The sequence below is a fragment of the Podarcis tiliguerta genome, assembly GCF_965153285.1.
Source record: "Podarcis tiliguerta genome assembly, chromosome: 1".
Taxonomy (NCBI): Eukaryota; Metazoa; Chordata; class Lepidosauria; order Squamata; family Lacertidae; genus Podarcis; species Podarcis tiliguerta.
The window spans coordinates 42,122,813-42,144,278 of record NC_139534.1 but is presented as its reverse complement, the minus strand read 5'-3'; the positions used below and the strand labels follow the sequence as shown (position 1 = coordinate 42,144,278).

General features: G+C 40.5%; 1 protein-coding gene across 2 annotated transcripts in view; it reads right to left on the bottom strand.

Annotated features, from left to right (window-relative positions):
- ACTR3 (actin related protein 3) overlaps positions 1-21,466 on the bottom strand; it is a 46,999-nt gene that overhangs the window by 13,871 nt on the left and 11,662 nt on the right. The window contains exons 1-2 of one of the 2 annotated variants that reach the window (XM_083411828.1): positions 18,723-19,435; positions 1,665-1,720 (exon numbers count right to left, since the gene is read on the bottom strand). In XM_083411828.1, the coding sequence (XP_083267954.1) occupies positions 1,665-1,720; positions 18,723-18,766 (100 nt within the window). In that variant the 5' untranslated portion in view covers positions 18,767-19,435. Of the gene's footprint in view, positions 1-1,664; positions 1,721-18,722; positions 19,436-21,466 lie in introns of those variants that run through there. The other variant, XM_083411829.1, reaches the window with a different exon arrangement.

Sequence of the window (21,466 nt, the reverse complement as noted above, 5' to 3'; positions counted from 1 at the left end):
ATACTGCATTGGGCATTAGTGTGCACACTGATTAAGCCTCTAGTTTAAAATCTTTAAAAGAAAATTCAGTGATAACTTCTTCGGAATAATTCATTCACAACTGCAAGTATGTTCAGTACTGTAAAGATCAATCAATCAATGGCATTTTGAGCCATATCGCACCATCACGAATTAAGGGGGGGGGGGACCTGAATATAAATATGACTAATAGTTTCCTCCAGCATTAGCAAAGAAAGCAAGAAAAGGCATAGCTAAATTTCTGAAAGCTCTTTTTACCACATTGATTACCTCAACCTCATTCTACCTGTTAAAAAGCCTATCTCTGCAGTAAAAAAAATCCACAATTATGTGAGATATTTATGCAAAACTACATGTCTAATGTAGATGTTTCAAGTTGCAGTGCACCATCATTCCTTATGAAGGATGCCACCAATGCCACCCTTCAGGATACTGTAAGCTACAATGAACATGAAGAACTTGGCTAGATGGGCAGCATATAAATGTACTAAATAAAGGACTCCCTCCACCCAATCCCCAGGTTTTTATTTCTAACTATCAGCAGCCATTCCAACCAGGCTATCGAAGGAGAAAAGATAATGCAAGGCCTCTCCATCAGTCCTGCTGAAAGACTAGGTTCCACAAGCCTTCTCCCACGATACAGAAAAATGACGAGAACAAGTTTATGTTCTCATTTTCAAAGCAGCCCGGGATTGTTTAAATTAGTATTAAAAATCAGTACTTTTCTAATAAAGATAATCCTATTCTGGAGCATGAATTACAACAAGCAATTGCACTTAGTATAATTATTCATGAACTTGGCCTTTGGGGATGGAAGAGCAATAGATGTTTTCATTTCATCAGCTGATATTATAGCCCCTTGAGCAGCAGTTCCTTTCAGACAGAAATAATAAATTGATGTGAGTTTTCTTTCTTGAGAGCAGCCTCTCTCAACCTTGGGTCCCCAGATGTTGTTGGACTGCAACTCCCATCATCCCAAGCAACATCTGCAGACCCAGAGTTGAAAAAGGGCATCTACTGATCATATGAGAGTTCCGTAACAGTTTTCCCATGAATAGACTTGAATTTCACAGGACACATAGAAAGAACAAGGCCCACAAAGCAAGAGGAGCCAGCAGCACTTGCTAATCTAGGGCAGCCAAGAAACAGAACAGCTGGGGAAAGATCCTCCAAGACTCAGCACTGCAGTGCTAGAGTCTAATTAGAATATCTTTAGCTATTCTGGAGTTTGTTCTTCAAGAATGATTTGAAAACTACACAGCAATTTGCATCAGACATTGTATCAGTTGTATGCATAATGCTAAACCACACCATGGCTAAACATTAATACACAAGTGTGTAGGTACTCATAGTAAACATCACAACCATTTCACTCCTTTCTTGGTTGTCTTGCTGCCATTATACCCATAACTTAAAAAACTTACATCTCATGGTTTGTGGATGAGGCAAACCACAAGCCCAGGTTCAGATATAACCATGGCTTAGCTCCACGTAGCACAGTAGCAGAATGACTACAGGAGAAACAAAGCGGCTGCAATGTTTACTGTGAGGAAAAAAGCATTTAAAAATATACACCTATTCTTGAAACTAAGAACTGGATATATCTTTGAACACAAACATAAACTGATCACAAACATAAAACTTACATGATGGAATGATGAACTGTGGCTCTGTATTACCAGCATATCCCAGTTTGGTATACCTGTAAAGGCCAAGAAACAGTAATAGGTTACGTTACCAGTCACCAAACGAAAGGCAGCACTTACAAACCAATGTCATAAAAACAGATACTGATTCACAAAAATATTCCCACTGATATCCCATCACTGATGACTCTTACTGTGAATTTTTACCACTTAAAACACCAGACCAATTTGAGGATTTGAATACCTGAAACATAACTGCTTTCTTGATAACCATGATGCCAAAGCTGTATTATTCAACCCTTAATCCACATGAATTATGAAGATGGACTGCTCAATGCAATATTATTGTTCTAGGCAGAAATCTTAAACAGCAAAGGCAAAGGTTCAAGATACATGCATGCAAAACCACCATGTTTTTATGAGTTTTGCTGCAGCTAGTAAAGTAGCTGAAAAGGTTAGCAGCTTCTTCATTTAGAATTTGTTTCCCTTGCTAAATGAGGTGATCAGCTTAGCTATAAGTTTCAAAGCCCATCTAGTTCTATGCACATTTCTAGAATTGCAGCTTTACTCTGTTAATTAAGGAATGCAATTATCTTGCCTCCCATGAAGAACAAATATCACCATTAAAGTCAAGGGTTTCAGTGTTGCAGTCCATATTTATAAGACAATGTTGGCTTATAAGACAATAAAGCGTCCTTGAGGATTTTTAAATTTAATCTTAAAATACAATTTTTAGCATTTCATAGGACTTAGGTGGTGCGTGCTGTAAAGAAGTGTATGTGGAATGAGCTATTGTAGATCATAAGCAATTAACCATATTTTACTGAATCATAGCCACTTCATGTACTCACATCTAAGTGATCACACTGTACTTAGTACTTTAACATACAGCACAGCAATGCCTGGCAACCACGCACAAATTTAACAACTTGTTCTCCCTCTGTCTCTCGTCTCTGCATCAAACCTCAGCTCTCTAAATTTTTCACTTTTGCTCTTTTGCAAATGGTGCACAACTAATTGCTTTTCCTTCACACATTTGCCTTTATTTCCTATCAAAGGCAAGGGCTTTTTAAAGGTCTTTAAAATGCCTCCTTGCATTGCACTTACCAGAATCCAATTTGCCATCACCATCTGGCAATCAATGACATGTATTTTACGCCTTGCTTCTTTTCCTCTTCTCCATATCCTATACTTTTTTAGATTATAAACTGCTGTTTATTTTTAAAATATAGTACCTACTATAGCTTTTAGTCCTTCAAATAATGCAAGCAGGAGCTTTGTTACTGTTGGAACACCCAAAATATCCTTTTGGGGAACAACTGTGCTACACACAGCACCACTGACTGCTTAAAATATCAGTACAGCACCAGTCCAGAGGGGAGAGCTGGACCTTAGCAATGGAGAAAGAAGATAATCTACAACAGGATCACACATGTTGTCTGCTAGGTAAAAAATAAAATAGAATAAAAATCACAACAGGATCCCTAGTGCTTTTAAGTATGTGCCATTTACTCTAGCCAGTGCACAGAAACTGCTTCTAAATAAAAATCCCATTTTCAAAAATGCTATTCAATTATGTTTAACTCAGGTAACTCATACTTCTCCATCAAATTTGTTAAAATTCAATTTTAAGCATCATGATGCAAACCTAGTGCAATATTTATAGGATTCAGTAACCTGGGAAATAACCCATAAACTCATCATAAACATTAGTAAGAAACATACAATATTAACTCAAACAATGCTTGTGATTTAGAGAATTTTTAAAAATTGAATGTAGCAATTATTAGACACTGCTATGATCATTTTAATTCAGCTAAAGCTTTGCAACCCTTTTCTTGGTCCAGTTCACAAAAGCACCATGAGAAAAGCTGCTGCTAATGTGCATTTTTATATATGGGAATGGATACTGAGCCTCTGCTATAGCACATTTGCAAAGCTGATCAGGGTCCGGTATGGTTTCAAATTAGATGTGGGACTGTGTGTTGAGATTCCTCCATTGAAGGGTCCCTTGAGGGTCCCTTCCAGCTGTACAATTCTATGATTCTATGACTCGCCTAGACTCACATAATGAATTCGTCACAGATATGGGACTTTAATACAGGTAGTCCAACTACTAGTTGGTTGTCACTTTTTGGTAAGTAAAAGCTAACAGATACCTGCAGAGCAAGAAAGTCCATTGCAGTGCATCCAGTACAGAAGATATTTACATGGAAATGGAGTGGGAGAAGAGAAGGACTATCAATTCAGCTGCTTGTACTCCCAGCAGAAGAGCCACAGGAGCTTTATTACAAACATTACTCTAAAACAACATGGAATTTGCCCTCAAAGCTGTCCAGATCAAGGTCTCATAAAGCATTACTCCAGCTCCCTGAATTAATGTAACTGGCTTATGTTCATGTTTATGTTCTCCTTATGCTACTCTGCCTTTATCCCACAGCCCTACTTACTTACTCTTAATATTATTATCTCTATCCCCAAATAACCTGCATAAGTATCAGAAAACTACAGCAGATGTCGCCAAGCATCACATAAATGAAACTGGTCACATGGTAAGCCAGACTGAAGCTCAAATGATTGTCCATGATTTAGACCAAATTTATCTTCATACCCAACATATGTGAACAACTCAATCCAGGTGAGGGTTAACATTACCATGATTGAGGCCAAGTGGAATGGACTTTCCAAGTACAGTCTCTATGAATACAGTACCTAAGGTACTGACCTTGCAGGTCAAGAGGTTATTAGTTGGGAAGCTATTAGTTGGGAAGGTGTCTTGTTCTGCCACCATGCATAGACTCTACACTGTGGGGGTGTCTGAACCACACCAATATTTGCCAGATTATATGTTAAAACTGACAACATTTCACATGCTAAGATCTTGGAAATATTTTTCTTTAGATACATTCACACTAACGAAAAGGAGCTTTACTCCCTTTTCACCTTATTTACTTTTAGGCAGAGGCAGAAATACAGCTTAGACCAAACAAAAGTCTGTCCTCCAGGCTGGCCCAAGTCCAGATTAGAATGGGTGCTGCTTATCAGGAATGATAAATTCTGCAACAGCCAGACAAGAAAATGAACTTCATTGTATTGTAATCACTGCAACAAGCTTATGGCTGGCATTACTCAAGAAAAATCATTCCTAGTGCATGGAACAGGGAGAACCTACACAACCTGTCATGTAGAGTTAAGGATGCAACAGGTTAAAGAGTAAAATTTTGAGATATTTTTTAAGACATCTGACCAACTTCCTATCTAAGAAGCAAGAGTACATAGCTTTTAACACAAAAAGCGCCCCTACCAACACAAAAAGCTCCTACCAACATTAGGAATAGAATAGAATTTTACAAACCAATGGATTAAATTTCAGTTTGTTCACAGTCATCTATATCAAGACTGTCTCCAGATACCTGCTCACGAGTTCTACAAACTTTCTAGGATTAGTAGGTAAAATGTGAGGCAGTTGGGTCTCTGCTATAATTCAACTGAGAAACTTTTTCAAAAATAAAATGTTATAGAAAATTGGTTATTGATGACTTCACCTAGAAGTTTAACACAAAAGGTAAGATGCATGGGGGACAGAATGGAACACCGTAGCACCACAGGAGTCAAAAGGTACTAGGTGTTGCAAAAGTCACAATAGCATCACCAGCTGAGTATATCTGATCAGAATGGACTGAAGCCAGATCAAAACGGCCATCCAAGCCCAGCCCAGCAAGATGACACAAAAGAATACAAGGGTCTATGGCAGTGGTTTTCAACCCGTGTGTCATGGCGCCGCCTTGAATGATAGTCAGGGGTGCCTTGGGCAACACTGGCCTCTGTTCCTCTTTCCCTCTTTCCCTCCCTCCCGATGCCCTCTCGCGTCTCTGCCTCCCGAAGGCCTGCACAGATGTTCATTGCAGCAGCCCTGGCTATAAGCTCCCCAGGTGAATGGTGCCTCTGGGGCTGGCCAGCCGGTGCTTCCCAGGCCCCTGTGGGCAGTGTGAGGAGCCACCTCCCTTTGGGGCAGGCGGGGGGGGGCTGAGAGACCAGGGGCAGCCAGTGTGGCTGCCCAGAGGACTCCCTGGGAGAGGAGGCTGAAGGAACCATCCATAAGGGAGCACGTTTGAAAAAGAGTGAGAGGCAGCCGGCTCTGCAGGCAAGGGGTGACATAACTGGGCTCCTGAGTCCCACAGGGGTGCCTCAGAAAGTGTGTAGTTGGTCAAGGGAGCCGTGGACTCAGAAAGGTTGAAAACCTCTGGTCTATGGTATGGAAAGCCACCAAAAGCCCAAGAGGGTCACCCTCCACATCCCCAATCCATTCTCAGCATAAGTCATCCGCCAGGGTGACCAAGGCTGTTTCAACCAGTCTGAAAAACTGATCAAAATGAATATAAATTATCAGTGTTCTCCAAAACAGCCAGAATTTGAAATACAGTTTGAGTACATTCTGCGTGGGAGTACAGAGGTGAAAAAATAGAACATGAGACTCCCTAGGACTGAGATGTAGGGGAAGAGAATGACAAGAATTGTCTAGGGCCCAAAAGATAAAGTACGCTGAATGACAATAGGGAACAAGGCAAATAGGAAAGGGTTATGAGGAGCATTATATGAGACTATGATATGGGCAGGTGGTTACACGTAAGAGATATGGGACACAAGAGAATAGTGATTATAAGGCCAAAAGAAGGAAGTGCTTTATGGGTCAAGAGAACAGGAAGAAATAGGGCCATTCATTTGTTGGTATAGAGAGGATTTCCCAGGTATTCCCAGCTTTCTCTTGCTCAGCAACAACATGGAAAATAACAAAATGGCTTCTCCGCCCTTTATCTTAATAAATGCATAGATAAAGCTGAGCAACAGCCATTTCTTCCAATTTTCATATGCTTGTGCTGTAGTGATCTGGAACATCAGACGTTTGTGGATTAATACTGGATTTTCATAACCAGCCTCTGATAACCAAAAATGCTGCAGATGAAGCATTTTATAGCCCTTTTATGACAAAGCACATGCAAAATGATCATCCAACCAATTTCTGTCTCATTTCTTTCTCATGCAGACTTTCTGAAACATCTCCCATGAGTGAGCCCTTTGAGAAGAACTAGCATTAAGGTCCTATTAAAATTGCTATTTCTTGCCGCATTTTCAGGGCACAGCATCCCAAACACATTTCCAAGTACAGAAGCTCATATGTGACAGATTGGGAGTAGAAAGACCTTAATGCCGTTCATTGTTTTAGCACTACTGTGATGTGTCATACTTTGTATTGAGCAATAAAATAACTTCCAATAAAACAAATGCCTTCTGATTCCAAAGCCACTCACAAAAGAATAATCTATGTACATTCTTACTAAGAATAAGTTTTGAACATATTCTAAGACACTTTACATTTCGGATATAGTCCTCTATTTGGGAATAAGTGCCATTGAACAAAACAGAGCCTATATACAAGGAACCATGCACAGGATTAGCCTGTTAGTGCAAGAGTACAGAATTCAACAAAAGCACATAGGTGAAGCAATATCCTAGCATTTTAAAAACGTAAGCTCAGGAAAACCAAAAACAGAAGACCAAGATGTAAAAGAGTGCTTAATAGCTTATGTAGGCAATGATCCACAGCATAAAAACACATCCTGACTGGAAGGAAAATACTAAGATGTACTTCCAGTAAGTCTAAGCTCAAACAGAACAACTCAGCAAATCTAAAAATATTCATTGCTACTTTAGCAAAAATGCAGAAGAATGAGTCATGAAAATAAATAAGATAATTGGCAGGCACTCCGGCCATTCAGTTCTGAGCCTATACTACTACTCTAATTCTTGTGCGAAGAGCTAAATCTCATCTTCAGCAGGGTAATTTCAATACCACAATAACAAGGTGGGTCATCAGTTCATAGTGCGAAACAAGGACAAATATAACAAGGGGAAAAAATAAACAAATCTTGATACTTTAAAAGATTTCTAATTCCATGTTTAAACAGTGGGGAGAAAATCTCAAACTGTATCAAACCTACTCTAAGTATTTTTATTCAGTAACAATGTAGGCAAACCTAGTTTAGGAATGCAGTAATACAAAGAATGCAAAGCAAGATGCAACTCATTCATGACTCAAGGAATAATGAGACACACCCCAATTTCAGTTCAGTTTACAGTAGGAAACAGTAATTATTATTTAGCAGACCTTGGTGTTAGCAGTATCACCAATTCCAGATTCTCTTAGCAATGCAACTTTTAATTATATTTATATTTGCATAGTCCTTTGGAAGCCTACAGAGGGATGTTTGTTGTATACTATTCAGCCCACTCTGAGACAAGAGTTATTTTCACAAATAAGGTATCTCCAGTACCCTTCTGCAATATGAGATTAGTACATACAAATCAGTATTAAACCTACGACACAAAATGGAAGAGAAATCATTCATGAACCAGACAATGAAATTATGCTAGCTACCAATTCCTGTTTATAGTCTTGCTAACCTTTTCAAGTTCCAAAAAGAAAAAGAGTCAGGTCATTCCTGTTGGGAAAATATGTGCTTAAAATATGGCTCTTGCTCTCTATCCAGTAGGGAGTTAACACATTAAACAAGCAATTAAATGGCTATACTGGAGAATAGTGACTAATTTAATTCTGGCTGTAAAGGTAGAACAAAATGTAATGAAGATTTGATAGCACAAACGCTATAGGATGAAGTGAGTTAAAATGAATGGGATGTATGCAACTAAATAGACCCATTCCAATTAATAAACTTTAATTAATATACTCCTAATACTGTTTTGTTGGATATAAGCCAATATGATTCAAAATCAAATGTTTATTATCCAAGAATCGCTGGGAGGAAAAACTGGCATGCTTCTGCATGAAGTGCATACACAGAGCAAGCTGGTATAATTCACCAGGTCAAGAAAACTGTGAACAGGATGCTAGATTAGATGGGCCTTTGGTAGAAGGCCAAAGCAGAACTCTTCTTATGATCTTAACAGAAATGGTATTGAGGCCTTAACTTTCCCATTCATTATTTTTGGCCATGGCACATGTTGATCAATATCAACTTTCACTTTCTGTACCTGCACTTTTCCTCTTGAAGTTGAAAGAATAGCTAAACCCTGATGCCTGAAAACAGCAAGGAACTAAAACTGTTTGAATTGCCATTTGTCAGTAGTGTTGAAGCTGGAAAAAGACACTGATACTTCAAAGTTGCAGACAAAAAATCCTTTGTTAGTCTATAAAAGGAACAGGGAATAGAGGAAACTCTAGGCAGACAGCCCACAGGCCAGTTCACTCAGCCCAGTAATTATTGTGGCAGTAGATATTTGCTTTGCTTCTTTTAAACACATATATTTTATAACTAGCTTATGACCCTCAGTATGACAGGTCTTCTGTTGGTTGAATTTGACTCCTGATTGTCATTCTGTCACCATTACTAGCACTGTGTCTCTTGCCGATAGCGTTTCTGGCTGCCATTGATCAGCTGCTCTGATTAGCAAAGGGCCTTCCAAATCATGCAGCTGACTCCCTTTGAAGAGCAACTCATGCCTACATGGATCGGACAGTGTCAATAAGAAGCACGATAAGCAAAGGGAATGAAGGCAGAAAGGAAAAGCAATTGTTGGGGAAACAGGTGGAGAATACAAGACTGAATACTGAAATGTTTTAACAGTATTTGCTGTTGCTTATGCTGATAGGCCCTTGGCTATCTTTATTATAAATATTTCCAGTGATGCAATGAATAGCTGGTGAAACATTATATATATGAAAAATATAAACTTAGAAATCGCTTTCCTAAACTGTTGATGGGCATAAATAATAATCTGAACAAGGCAATCATAATTAGGTTAATTTCTGTCCTATAACATAGCTAAGTGCCATTATCTTAAACCATGGGTAGGCAAACTAAGGCCCGGGGGCTGGATCCGGCCCAATCGCCTTCTAATTCCAGCCCACGGATGGTCCGGGAACCAGCGTGTTTTTGCATGAGTAGAATGTGTCCTTTTATTTAAAATGCATCTCTGGGTTATTTGTGGGGCATAGGAATTCATTCATTTTTTTCTTCAAAATATAGTCTGGCCCCCCACAAGGTCTGAGGGACAGTGGACCAGCCCCCTGCTGAAAAAGTTTGCTGACCCCTGTTCAAGAGGGTTGTTTTTTAACTGCTCACATGTTATAAGTGCAGCAAACACTGAGCAGCTAAAGCACATATGGGATGCATTGTAGCTATATTCTCTTCACACACTCAAGCTGACTCAGATAGAGGAAAAACCACTGTCACAGTATCCTAACAGCCAGGAGCATGCAAAACAGGAGAAATCATATTGTGGGTGTTTCGCCTTCAATATACAGTGGTACCTCGGGTTAAGTACTTAATTCATTCTGGAGGTCCGTTCTTAACCTGAAACTGTTCTTAACCTGAAGCACCACTTTAGCTAATGGAGCCTACTGCCGCCTCACCACCAAAGCACAATTTCTGTTCTCATCCTGAAGCAAAGTTCTTAACCTGAAGCACTATTTCTGGGTTAGCGGAGTCTGTAACCTGAAGCGTATGTAACCCGAGGGACCACTGTACTTTAACAATCATCAATTTGTTAATGCGAACACACACTCTTTTTAAGAGTGAAGAATCAAGTAACTTGCACTGGGAGAAGCAACACTTGTTTTTTCTAAAGAATTCTGAAACTAATAGAGTTCAGGGTAATCATATTTCACAGTACAAATTTGTACAGTTTAAGGAGTCATTGTTTGGCACATACTTTGTTAACTAATAGCTATGTGAAAACATAATTGTCCTTACAGTGAGACCTGCAATGATAGTTTCATGAAAATTCATTGAGGCTGAAATCCTATTACCATTTGCACACACTAATGCTAAAATGGTAGAGTTCTCAAAATCTATTCAGTTTTTCTGTGAAAAATAAATACTGTAATACTCAAATGTGAATGTATTACTATCCTGAGTTGTACTACTGTCATAGTTCTTTAGAAGAAAACATTGAGGGCAAAAATATTTAATGACATAAATAACACTAAATGTGGGTGGCAAAGGTAAAATGAAACTATTGCTCACTCAATTTCACTGTAATCCCATCACAAGGGAAAGGTATACACATTTTAAAAACCCAACTAAAATTAAGGATTCTGGAGTACCCTGTAGTAACTCTGAAAAAAGGTTGAAAATGGATTATGAAAACAACATCTACAGAGCTTAGATAGTTCCAACCATAAAAATACAGTGGTACCTCGGGTTACATACACTTCAGGTTACAGACTACGCTAAACCAGAAATAGTACCTCGGGTTAAGAACTTTGCTTCAGGATGAGAACAGAAATCGTGCGGCAGCGGCGAGAGGTCCCATTAGCTAAAGTGGTGCTTCAGGTTAAGAACAGTTTCAGGTTAAGAACAGACCTCTGGAACGAATTAAGTACGTAACCAGAGGTACCACTATAATTCCATTGTATTTGTATACCAGTAGGTAGGGGACATAGGTAAAAGTGGGTGGAGCAGTGTATGCCAATTTTATCTTTATACTATGGACTAATGTCTGCATACACCTCTTTCCTCCATTGAGGCAAGTCATTATCGAGCATCAAGAGCCAACCAAAAATGCACATGGAGAGTTTGAAAGAAGACCAGAGAGGGGTAGGACTGGTCTCAGCCATGGTCTGAAAAGAAAAAACTTCAGGTAACTGTGAAATAATCTTACAAAACCTACACAAACTGAGTTTCACTTCTACATTTCACAACAAATGCTTATCGTATGCAAACTTTAAATAAATGTGAATCTAGAAAAATCTGGTAGACAGTTCGGTTTTGAATTAGACTTTTTAAATATTGACTTCCAAGGTTATATTATAATACTCCACAAGAACAATTTTGATAAGTCTTTGAGTAACCCTATCATCATCAGTATTCCATTGTTATCCCAGCTAACCCTCCAACAACCTTCATTTCCACGTTGCCTTCCTACATACTATTACATATAGGAGTTATATATTCAATTCTATTTTCTTATCTTTTGGAAAATTCTGTATCCTCATTAATCATGACTGTTCCTCTGGTGTTCCAAGATTCTGTATGGGTTATCAATATCTCTCTGAATTAATTTCTCCTTCCCCTTGAAGCTCCCAAGACTTGCCAGCTTCACTATAACGACAACCTCCCACACATTCCTATCACCTACCCCTACTGAAAGGATTTCAGAACTCTTCCAATGACAAGTGATTATTATTCTTGCTGCTGTCAAGTTGTTAACTACAAACTGAAAAGGGGAAAAAACTAGACAATACAGATAGATTGAAAATGCACTTGAGAATACAATTGGTTAATTTCTCTCAGAATAACTTTGCCCTCATTTCTGTGAAATGTACAAGAGGAAGTGCAAGCAACTTGTATTTCCTCTCTGTGGACATGACAGTCATCAACCTCAGTCATAACCCACAGAAGCAATGCTGAGTTTTGCTTTTGATGTTACCCAAGTCATGCATAAAGAGAACATGAGAGTCATACACCAACTGTGTAATGTGTGAAGCCCACTTTCAGTTCTTAATCAAAATCCCTTGAGATCTGTACTTGTTAAATGTTGTATAACTAATCATACCAAAATGGAAACTACCAAGCAAGAGATTAAATTAACAGTTCCAGACAGCAAATGGCAACATAAAAGGTAAAGGTAAAGGTACCCCTGACCATTAGGTCCAGTCGTGGCCGACTCTGGGGTTGCGGCGCTCATCTCGTTTTATTGGCCAAGGGAGCCGGTGTACAGCTTCCAGGTCATGTGGCCAGCATGACTAAGCCGCTTCTGGCGAACCAGAGCAGTGCACGGAAACGCCGTTTACCTTCCTTTATCTACTTGTACTTTGACATGCTTTTGAACTGCTAGGTTGGCAGGAGCAGGGATCGAACAACAGGAGCTCACCCCATCGCGGGGATTTGAACTGCCGACCTTCTGATCGGCAAGCTCTATGGTTTAACCCACAGCGCCACACACTACTAAAGGAGAACCTGCCTTGTCAGGTGAACAGCACAAAATATATTGACTGTCATTTATGGGCATATCATCCAAGTAAATATACAGATATACCATAGGTATAGAATAACTATACCCACTAAATTTATTTTTCCATTTGAGCACATTGTTTTTAATGCACTTTAAAACTGGAGTCATTCCAGTAACTAAAGTGGGTGATTGATTGATTGTTTTTTACTTCTATGGTGGTGATATATGATTACTTTTTCTTTTATACTCAAAATACCAGTTTGAAACATTTGTATTTTTAGAAGAAAACCAAGACCATTATTCTGTTACGTAACTTGTGTCAGCTTACAACTTTATAGAAAACTATAAATATTCCTTGGCAGAGGAAGTTTTAAAAAAACAAACCCTTAGCAAGCCAAACACACTTTCCATATCGACACAAAAGCAAGAAAATTTAATTTTTACTTTATTTACAGAACTCTTGAGACATTTTTTTAAAATACTGAAGACAGCTTATAAATCAATATAATCTAACACACCTCACAAGTGTCCAAGGCCTTCTGTCAAACTATGCTACCATGAGTACTCCCAAAAACAAAAGCCTGGCATAGACTAGAACAGTTATTCATAACAAACATGAAGAAACAAAGAGTTCAGCATATGGTCAGCTCTTACTACAGAGCAGAATGATATTCAGCATTGGAATAAATTTCAGCGTAGCTACAAAAGTAATGGTTAAGCCCATTCAATATAAATATTCAACATGACTTGGAGAATAGTTTGTTCACCCTCAAGATGCATACGAGTGGCTTTTTTTTTAAGTTTCCAGTAAAGAATTGAGCTAAAATTATGAGTTTCAGGGAAGGGAAGGGAAGGGAAGGGAAGGGAGATAAACAGAAGTCTAATGTGTCCAACATTTTAATATATGTTTTACATACTGTATGCATTTTTTAGTATATGAGACTACAAAAATAAAGCAGTGTCTTCTTGGCTGAGTGTCAATTAAGCTACAGAATTTCAAACACAGAAGTTTACACTTGTGCTCGTTTAGAATTGACTATGGGGAAACTTCTGTCTGAAAATCAATACCTGAGCTTCTCTCTGAGCCCTGATCTAGCAATTCAATATCACCTGTTAGGAATAGACTCTATATAATTACATTGCTGCTTGAAATATAACTGCAAGGCCTAAAAATGAAAACCTTTCCTATGGTAGCTTACTGTACACTTCTTTACAAAAACCTAAAGCATGGACAAAATGTAGGATTGTTCTTTCAGAGACTTCACATATACTCGTAAAAAGTAAGATCCTCCTAGCTGTAAAGTATCATCCTGAGTTGTATGAATTCAAATTTAAAGCTGGGTGGAGCACAACACTCACTACTACTGTATATGGGAAACTGGTCTTTGGAGAGGCATAGAACAAGCAGCCCTTTTAGAGTTAAAATGTATACCCAAAACCCATTCTTCTGCAGCAAAAACAGGTCTCTGTTATGTTTAATAATAAAGGTCATAATTCTGTTTCATTTACATGCACTTGAGTGATACTGAGATCAGTAGGACTCATGCATCAGTATGAGGGCGCAGGACTATGCTGCAGCTTATTTAACTCAATTTTAATAAGTAGAATAACAAAGCTTGCTGAAAAAGCTACAACTTCTGAAATCTTCTACAAAAACAACAACAACCCATAGTCCCAAACACATCAGCATAGTAACTAAGGCAGCAATCCTAAGCCCACTTACCTAAGTGTATGCCCCACTGAATTCAATGTGACTTACTTCTAAGTAGACATGGTTAGGCTTGCTATCTGAAACATTTAATAGCAATTTGATGCTAACTACATTTAACAATATAGCTGATGGGATGCTTCCATTTGCAAATACAAATACTAAAGGCAAAATCAGAATAAAAACACCCAGTATAATCAATGACCTAAGCATGCTATGAGTAAGTAGCTGAACTAATGTGGTGTGCAAAAGACATCCTGATGGACCATACAAATACATGTTATTGCACAAATCAAAACCGATTACCTAAGCACCTGTGTTGTACTTAGAGATGTATGGTTTTCCAAATTATGCATGCTTCAGTGAAAAAAAAAATTGGTTATGGTTTACCAAGATGTCTGAACTGACAGGTCATGTTTTTGCAATAAGCCATAATCAGAAACCATGGTTTATGCTAAATATAATTTGGCATGATATCTGAATTGACCAACATTAGTTACAGCTGCAGCTATGCCATAGAGTTGTGTGCACTAAGCAATGAGAAACAAGAGCAGGCGAGCAAATTTAAACCATGGCTTTGAAACCTCAAACCATAGTTAGTACAAATTGTTGTTTGGTGTGATATCTGAACTGAGCAATTTTCATTCATAACCCATCACATGCATCAGGTCAGCAGGATTCTAACTTCTGTCACACAATAAGGCTTCAAGTTTTTTTAAGAACTTGCATACACATTTACTTAGCTGACTAGGATCCCAATGCCTACAACTTGGAACACCATATTTTGCTGCAGTAAATAGTAAAGGGAAAATGTGTCCCCCCCCAAAAAAAACATCCAGGAGCATCAGATAAACAGAAACCAGATTTCAAGTCTGTAGTAAATGTCCAGTGCATAATTGGACTTCTGTATGTCTCCTGTGCACTTCTGAAAGTTTTTTGGGGGAATCACACTGATGCACTGTACATCCGTGATACTATGAGTCACCTTTAACTGCAGCTGTACTAGTCAGCGCACAGCACAATTGGAACCAGGACCAGGAACCATTCATATATTATAGGAAGTTTTCTGCAAACTTTTAGATTTCAGCCTGCATAGCTCAGTTGGATACAGCATGGTGCTGATAATGCCAAGGTTGCAGGTCCCCATATGGGACAGCTGAATATTCCTGCATTGCAGGGGGGTTAGACTAGATTATCCTAGGGTACTTTCCAACTCTACAATTCTATGACTCTATGAAAGCACTGCACATAAGCAAAATGAATGAGATCTCCACTCCTCCCACCATTCGAGCCTCACACTGGCTGGAACCCATCCATGTTTACAGTGCAGACAGATGCAGAGTGAGGTATCTCATATGTAATACAGTACGGATGAGCAGAATGAATCGGGTGCACCTTGACTTTCACATCTTCACATGTGGCACGCAAGGCCTTGAAGAAAAATTAATATTGTGTTGTCCATGGCAAGGTTACTCTTCAATACTGTTATTAAAGCAGCATTAGTGAAAGAGTGTGATACCAACTAAAGAACACTTGGAAATCCTGTTAAACTTTCAGAGCTTTCCACATTTCTTAAGGTGGCACCTAGAAGTCTGAATTTTGCAAACCTATTGGCCACATTTGCACATCATGGTAAGCCCCCATGGCTGACTGTATAGGATTGAAATTGTACTCTTAGCTCCTCCCCACTAGTACAAGCGGAAACCAACCACAATTTCTGGCTCTGTGCTACATTTGAACCAGGGATTGTGGTTTGTTTCTCTCTACACCTGTCACAATAATCTAATGCTTGTGCTTGATTCATCCATCGTGCTGTGAGCAAAACAAACCACAGCCCCTGGTTCAGACACAATGCCAAACCTGGAGTAATGGTTTGTTACCTCCCTGTGGGAGGGGTGAAGAGGGCACAAATTGTTTGCGCACGGTAAAACATCACAACATAAAAACGGAAGGAATAGCTAGCTACCAAATTAAAAGAGGATGTGCTCTGCAATCAAAGAGGCAGTTATGTGTTCATTTGCAGGGCCCCTTGTAGAATCTGGACTTAAGTCCCCTTGTCCTCTTGCAGTTATCCTCATTTATTTCACTCACACTCAATAATGCCTATAGTTGCCACAAGGCCCCAAAGAGGTCTCCTCTACAAGTACAAAATGAAAGCTTCAGAAAACAGTTTTCAGAGTAGAACCTGCAACCTACATGTCATTTTAAGTATTGCATTTTGTAGAAGCATTACAGATTTATCACACCTCCAGGATATGAATGAATGAATAAAACTTTATTTGCATAGCCAACAGGCCATAGCATCGAAGGACAAACACCAACAGAAGTACATTACAAATATAGTTATGTTCTAGGATATGTTCTAGGTAAGTGTGACAGCCCAAATGCAATGAGTACAAAATGCATTTCAAGGCGTTTATAACATATTTAATTTAAAAACTGTCGGATATGTGTTGCTGTCAATCTTACATACTCTGCTCCATTTATATGAACGACCCATAATCAAATGTGGGTTGTTCCGCCCTCCCCCTCCCCCCCGCAACCTTCTTCTTTTTTAAAATTGAAAGACAAGGTCACAATTTTAAAAGATTATGTAACTGCACTTTTGATCAAATTCTAAAATCTGTTTTTCCAAACAATGAAGGAAATTTGTAACTGGGCATCTTTTTTAAACAGTTGGTGGAATGACAACTGATTCTACATAAAAACTGTACAATCAGTCATGTTAAGTTACAGTTTCTGTGTTGGAGGCTGCATATATGATCTGCACACTAAAGTATCTCAGTTCCCCGCCCCCATTCCAGTTATCTGAAAATGGTGGTCAAAAAGAGAACTTCCCTCAAACCCAGTTCCCTAAGGCACTGACACGAAGGCTACAAAGTATCTATTTGAGGAAGCCTTTGCTTCCTACAGTTGTACCTCCAACGCTTTGTTCACCACCTCCTGGAAAGAGCAGCAGAAAGAATCTCTGCAACTATCCCATAAAGCTCTTTTCTACAGGCACACATTAAGTATTAAGCATTACTATTTTCTCTCTTATCACCAACCGGCAATTGCTAAATAAGAAAAGCGGTTTCTAAAAAAGATTTGCTTCAGGTTTGACACTGAAAACTGCCTTATAAGGTATAAAAGCCTGAAAGAAGGAAGAGCCTTTGACAAAACTAAGGAAGTTCCTCTGCGCTTGCTCACAAGAGAGGGTGGACTTTTTTTTTTCACCCACACAGAGAGAAGTAAGGCTGAATAAATGACACATATGGAAAAATCATGGCACTGCTGAGCAAAACTGCCACTCTAAATAATCCACATAGTATAACTGCATATTCAGATTTGGAGACAATTACAGATCACCCAGCCTGGATTTAAAAGAAATAAGGATTAGAATCTATGCTGATCTTGACTCTGCGCCTAAGCTCTATGAAAGTGCATTTTCCTTTCAGAAAGAAATGAAGCAGCACTGCTTCCTGAAAGAGCTAACCAGGCCGTTGAAATGAACTGACGGTGGATGAGTTCTCTCTGAAGCAAAGAGGGTAAAAAAATTAAAAATCCTGATCTTAGGATATATAAGTGCCCATTTTCAGAAGCTAGCCTGTTCCCAGGCTGGAAGAAGAGAGCCAATCTATTTGGTCGCCCTGCTGCAACCAACACATTGAATAATATTTTTTTAAAATAAACAACTCTGGCGAATTGCAGCCTCAACGACTTTATGATGGTGAAGACAATGCAACCCCCACTTCCACAGAAGGCCGACGCCTCTAAAGGAATGAGTAAGGGCCAATCCCACATATTTAAAAAACGGGAAGGTGAGGGAAGCTGTGCTGTTTAGGGTGTGACTCCCCTCTCCCTCCCACAAAGGCACACAGTTCTGGATGCTTAAAAAAGCAGGAAGGAGGGCCATTGGGCAACCTGCTCAGAAAAGGCCAGTCAGAGGAAAATGAAGGGGGGGACCCCACCTCTTCCCCACTCCCATTCCTTCCTCCACATGACCCTTTCTCCCCTTAATCTTTTCACAAGTTGAAGGCTAATATAGGCATGAGGGGAAGGGCTGGGGGTGGGTGGGAGAGAGAAGGGGGAGACATGCGTGGGGAGGAGGACAGATAAAAGATGCCTGGCGCTGGGCATGGGGGGGGGTGCTGGAACCGACGTCCCTTCCGCCGCCGCCGCCCCCCTTCCTTTTTTTAAATGAAAAGCCAAGCTACCACTCCCACCCGCATTCACAGCCCCGAATGAAAGGGAATCGCAAGGCTAATCTCAATGGCTCCCTTCCCCGCCCTCTCCAAAACTGTCAGCAGCAGAAAGAAGAAAGAAGAAGAAAATAAGAATAAGAGCAGTAGCAACGCAAGGCGCCCATTCAATCTCTCCTCGCCGCCGCCGCTCACCCTGTGCCACAGTCCACCACGCAGGCCGGGAGCCGCCCTGCCATCCTCCTTCGGGTCGAGACGGCGCTGGGGGAAAGGTGCGGAGGACCCCGCTGGGCTCGCGCTCTCTCCTTCCTTCCACTCTGGGGGAGCGAAGCCACCCACTTCCGCAAAAGGGAGCCCGGCCAGCCAGCCCCTCCCTGCCCCAGACGCTGCCTCGCTCCCGCCCCCCCGCTCCCACCTCTCACACACACGCGCACAGCGCCGGCGAGCGAGAGAGCGAGCGGAGCCCAAGATGGCCGCCTCTTCCGTCCCTCCCTCTCGGAACCCAAAGCCGACGAGGGAAGGAAGGGACGCCCAGGAGGAAGGGGAGGGCGGGCGCGTCAAACCGAAGCTTTCGGTGACGTGCGCTGTTCAGGAAGCGAGTGGGTGCGAAGAAGTGGAGCGGGCGGGCTGCCGAAATATATATATATATTTCTCCTCGCCCGCGCTGACTTGCTTGCGCGCGCTCTCTCTTTTATAAGAAAAGCTCCTCACAAGTGACTTACAGCGTCAAGAGAGCACAGGTCGCTTTCTTACACCCCCTCCCCCGCGTCCTCGTGATCTTAATGCTCGCTCCCAAAAGTGTGGCATTGCTGATTTTTATCACGCCCCCTCGTCCCCGTAGGATCCTCTCTTTTAAATCCCGACCCGGATGACAGCGGCGCGGGAACGTGTCCCTCCAGATTTTGTTTTCTTTTGCTGGACTGCGCTTCCCATCATGCCCAGCCAGTGCAGCCAGCAGCCGAGGATCATGGGAATTGCAGTCCAGGAGACCCTGTTGGAGGGCCGTAGGTTCCAGCTTCGGCGGCCCTAGCGATTTCTTTTAAGAAGTTCTGGCAGGGCTCGGGTTCTGCAAACCGCGCGGCAGACAGAAATGTAACAGCTGAGCGTTTTCACAGCATAGGGGAGAAGTGACAAGGGAAACGCTTCGCCAGATAGATTTTTTGACAACTAGCCAAGCACAGAAGCTCTGTCAAGGAACAAGCTGCCAATCTTGTCTCTCCCGGTTACTGGGGACGGGAGAGGGGGTGTGGACCGCTTGAATGAGGGAAACAGACAAACATTACCCCAGTTCTGAGAAAAAGGCTGGGTATTCATAAATAAATAAAATAATAAATAATAATAATTACACTCCTTCCCAAATATCATGCCGGTACATATGAAAATAATACAAAACTATCTCTTATATTGCAAATATAATGTATTTTTTATCCATCTAATAAAATAATGTGATAGCTGTTAAAGGCCTCAACTCTTGGCCTGCCAATCTAAACAGCTTGGATGGTGGAGCTGCGAGCAGGACCTCTGCGGCTGATGTTAGGTCTGGGCAGGTTCAGATGAGTGCAAGCAATCCTTCAGATAATTTCATCTCAAACAATTCAGGGCTTTAGATGTAACCACTAGCACTTTAAAGTGGGCCCAGATGCATCAGCAGCCAATATAGCTAACAGGCTGTGTGTAAAATGTGTTATCTGCTTGGCCACCTCTAGAAGCCAGGAAGCTACAGTCTACGGTACTTCTAGCTTCCAAGCTGCCTTTAAAGGCAGTCCCACTCTAGTGATTGCAAGTAGACTAATCTAGATGTAACCAGGACATGAATTACTGAGGCAAAGTCCACTTTGTCTAGATAGCGTCATAGCTGGGGAATCAGCCAAATCTGATACAACCGCCACTCATATCCAGTGCCACCTGCACCTCCATCAGCAGCACTGAATGCAGGACTCCCAAGCTACTGACTTGATATTTCAGGGGAAGTATAACCACCTCGAGTACATACCACCTGGCTGTTCAGATTTTCCCACCCACAGTACTGCCATCTCTTACATGGATTAAATCTGTGTTTGTTTGCTCCCATCCACCCTAAAATTGCCCAAACATGCTCTCTAGGACTCATACATAATAAGATATGTAAGAAGAGATCTGCTAGATCAGAACAAAGGCCCATCTAACATCTTGTTCTCACAGTGGCCAACTAGATGCCTACGGAAAGCAGAACCAGATTCAAAAATAAAAGATGGAAACAAGAAGAGCAATGTGTCATTGAGTGTTGATGTAATTTCTTTATCTAAACCTCTGGATAACTTCCCCCAGTGGCTTCTGTATATTTATAAATTTAGCTTGTGTATGCACGTTTTCAGGAGTTGTACATTGAAGAAGTGCCCTTTATTTGAGGAGACTTCCATGACTGAAAATAGACAGCTCCACTGTGGCTATTGTTTGATAATCTGTTGTCTAACAACTATATGTGTATTATTTCCAGTCAGTTCCATAAGACTGGAACCCTATAAGAATACCGGTACTTGTTTAAAAAGGAAGCTATACCTAGGGTTTACATCAAACTAAAAATGGGTATCCAGGTGTGCAAAGTAGGGTTGCCATATTTCAAAAAATGAAAATCTGGACACAAAAGTTGTTCAGCTTTTTTTGGTTTGTCCAAAATGAGATGCTGTTTCAGACATATGAGGCCTTACACTGGTTTTCATCTACCCTGTAAGAGGTAGGACTTTCATAGTCCTGTTTCCCAACCCAACCACATGAAAGCTGCCTGACTTCATACAAATATTTCAAATGTTTTGGAAGAGGGTAAAAGCTTTCCTTTTCCAGGAGAATATTATGGGAAAGGTTGTTTTATGGGATAACGTTTGATCTTAAAAAGCTGTGAGAGATGCTTCAATTAATGTAGTTCTCTGTTGTATACTTTTCTAAATTCCTCAAAAGGTACA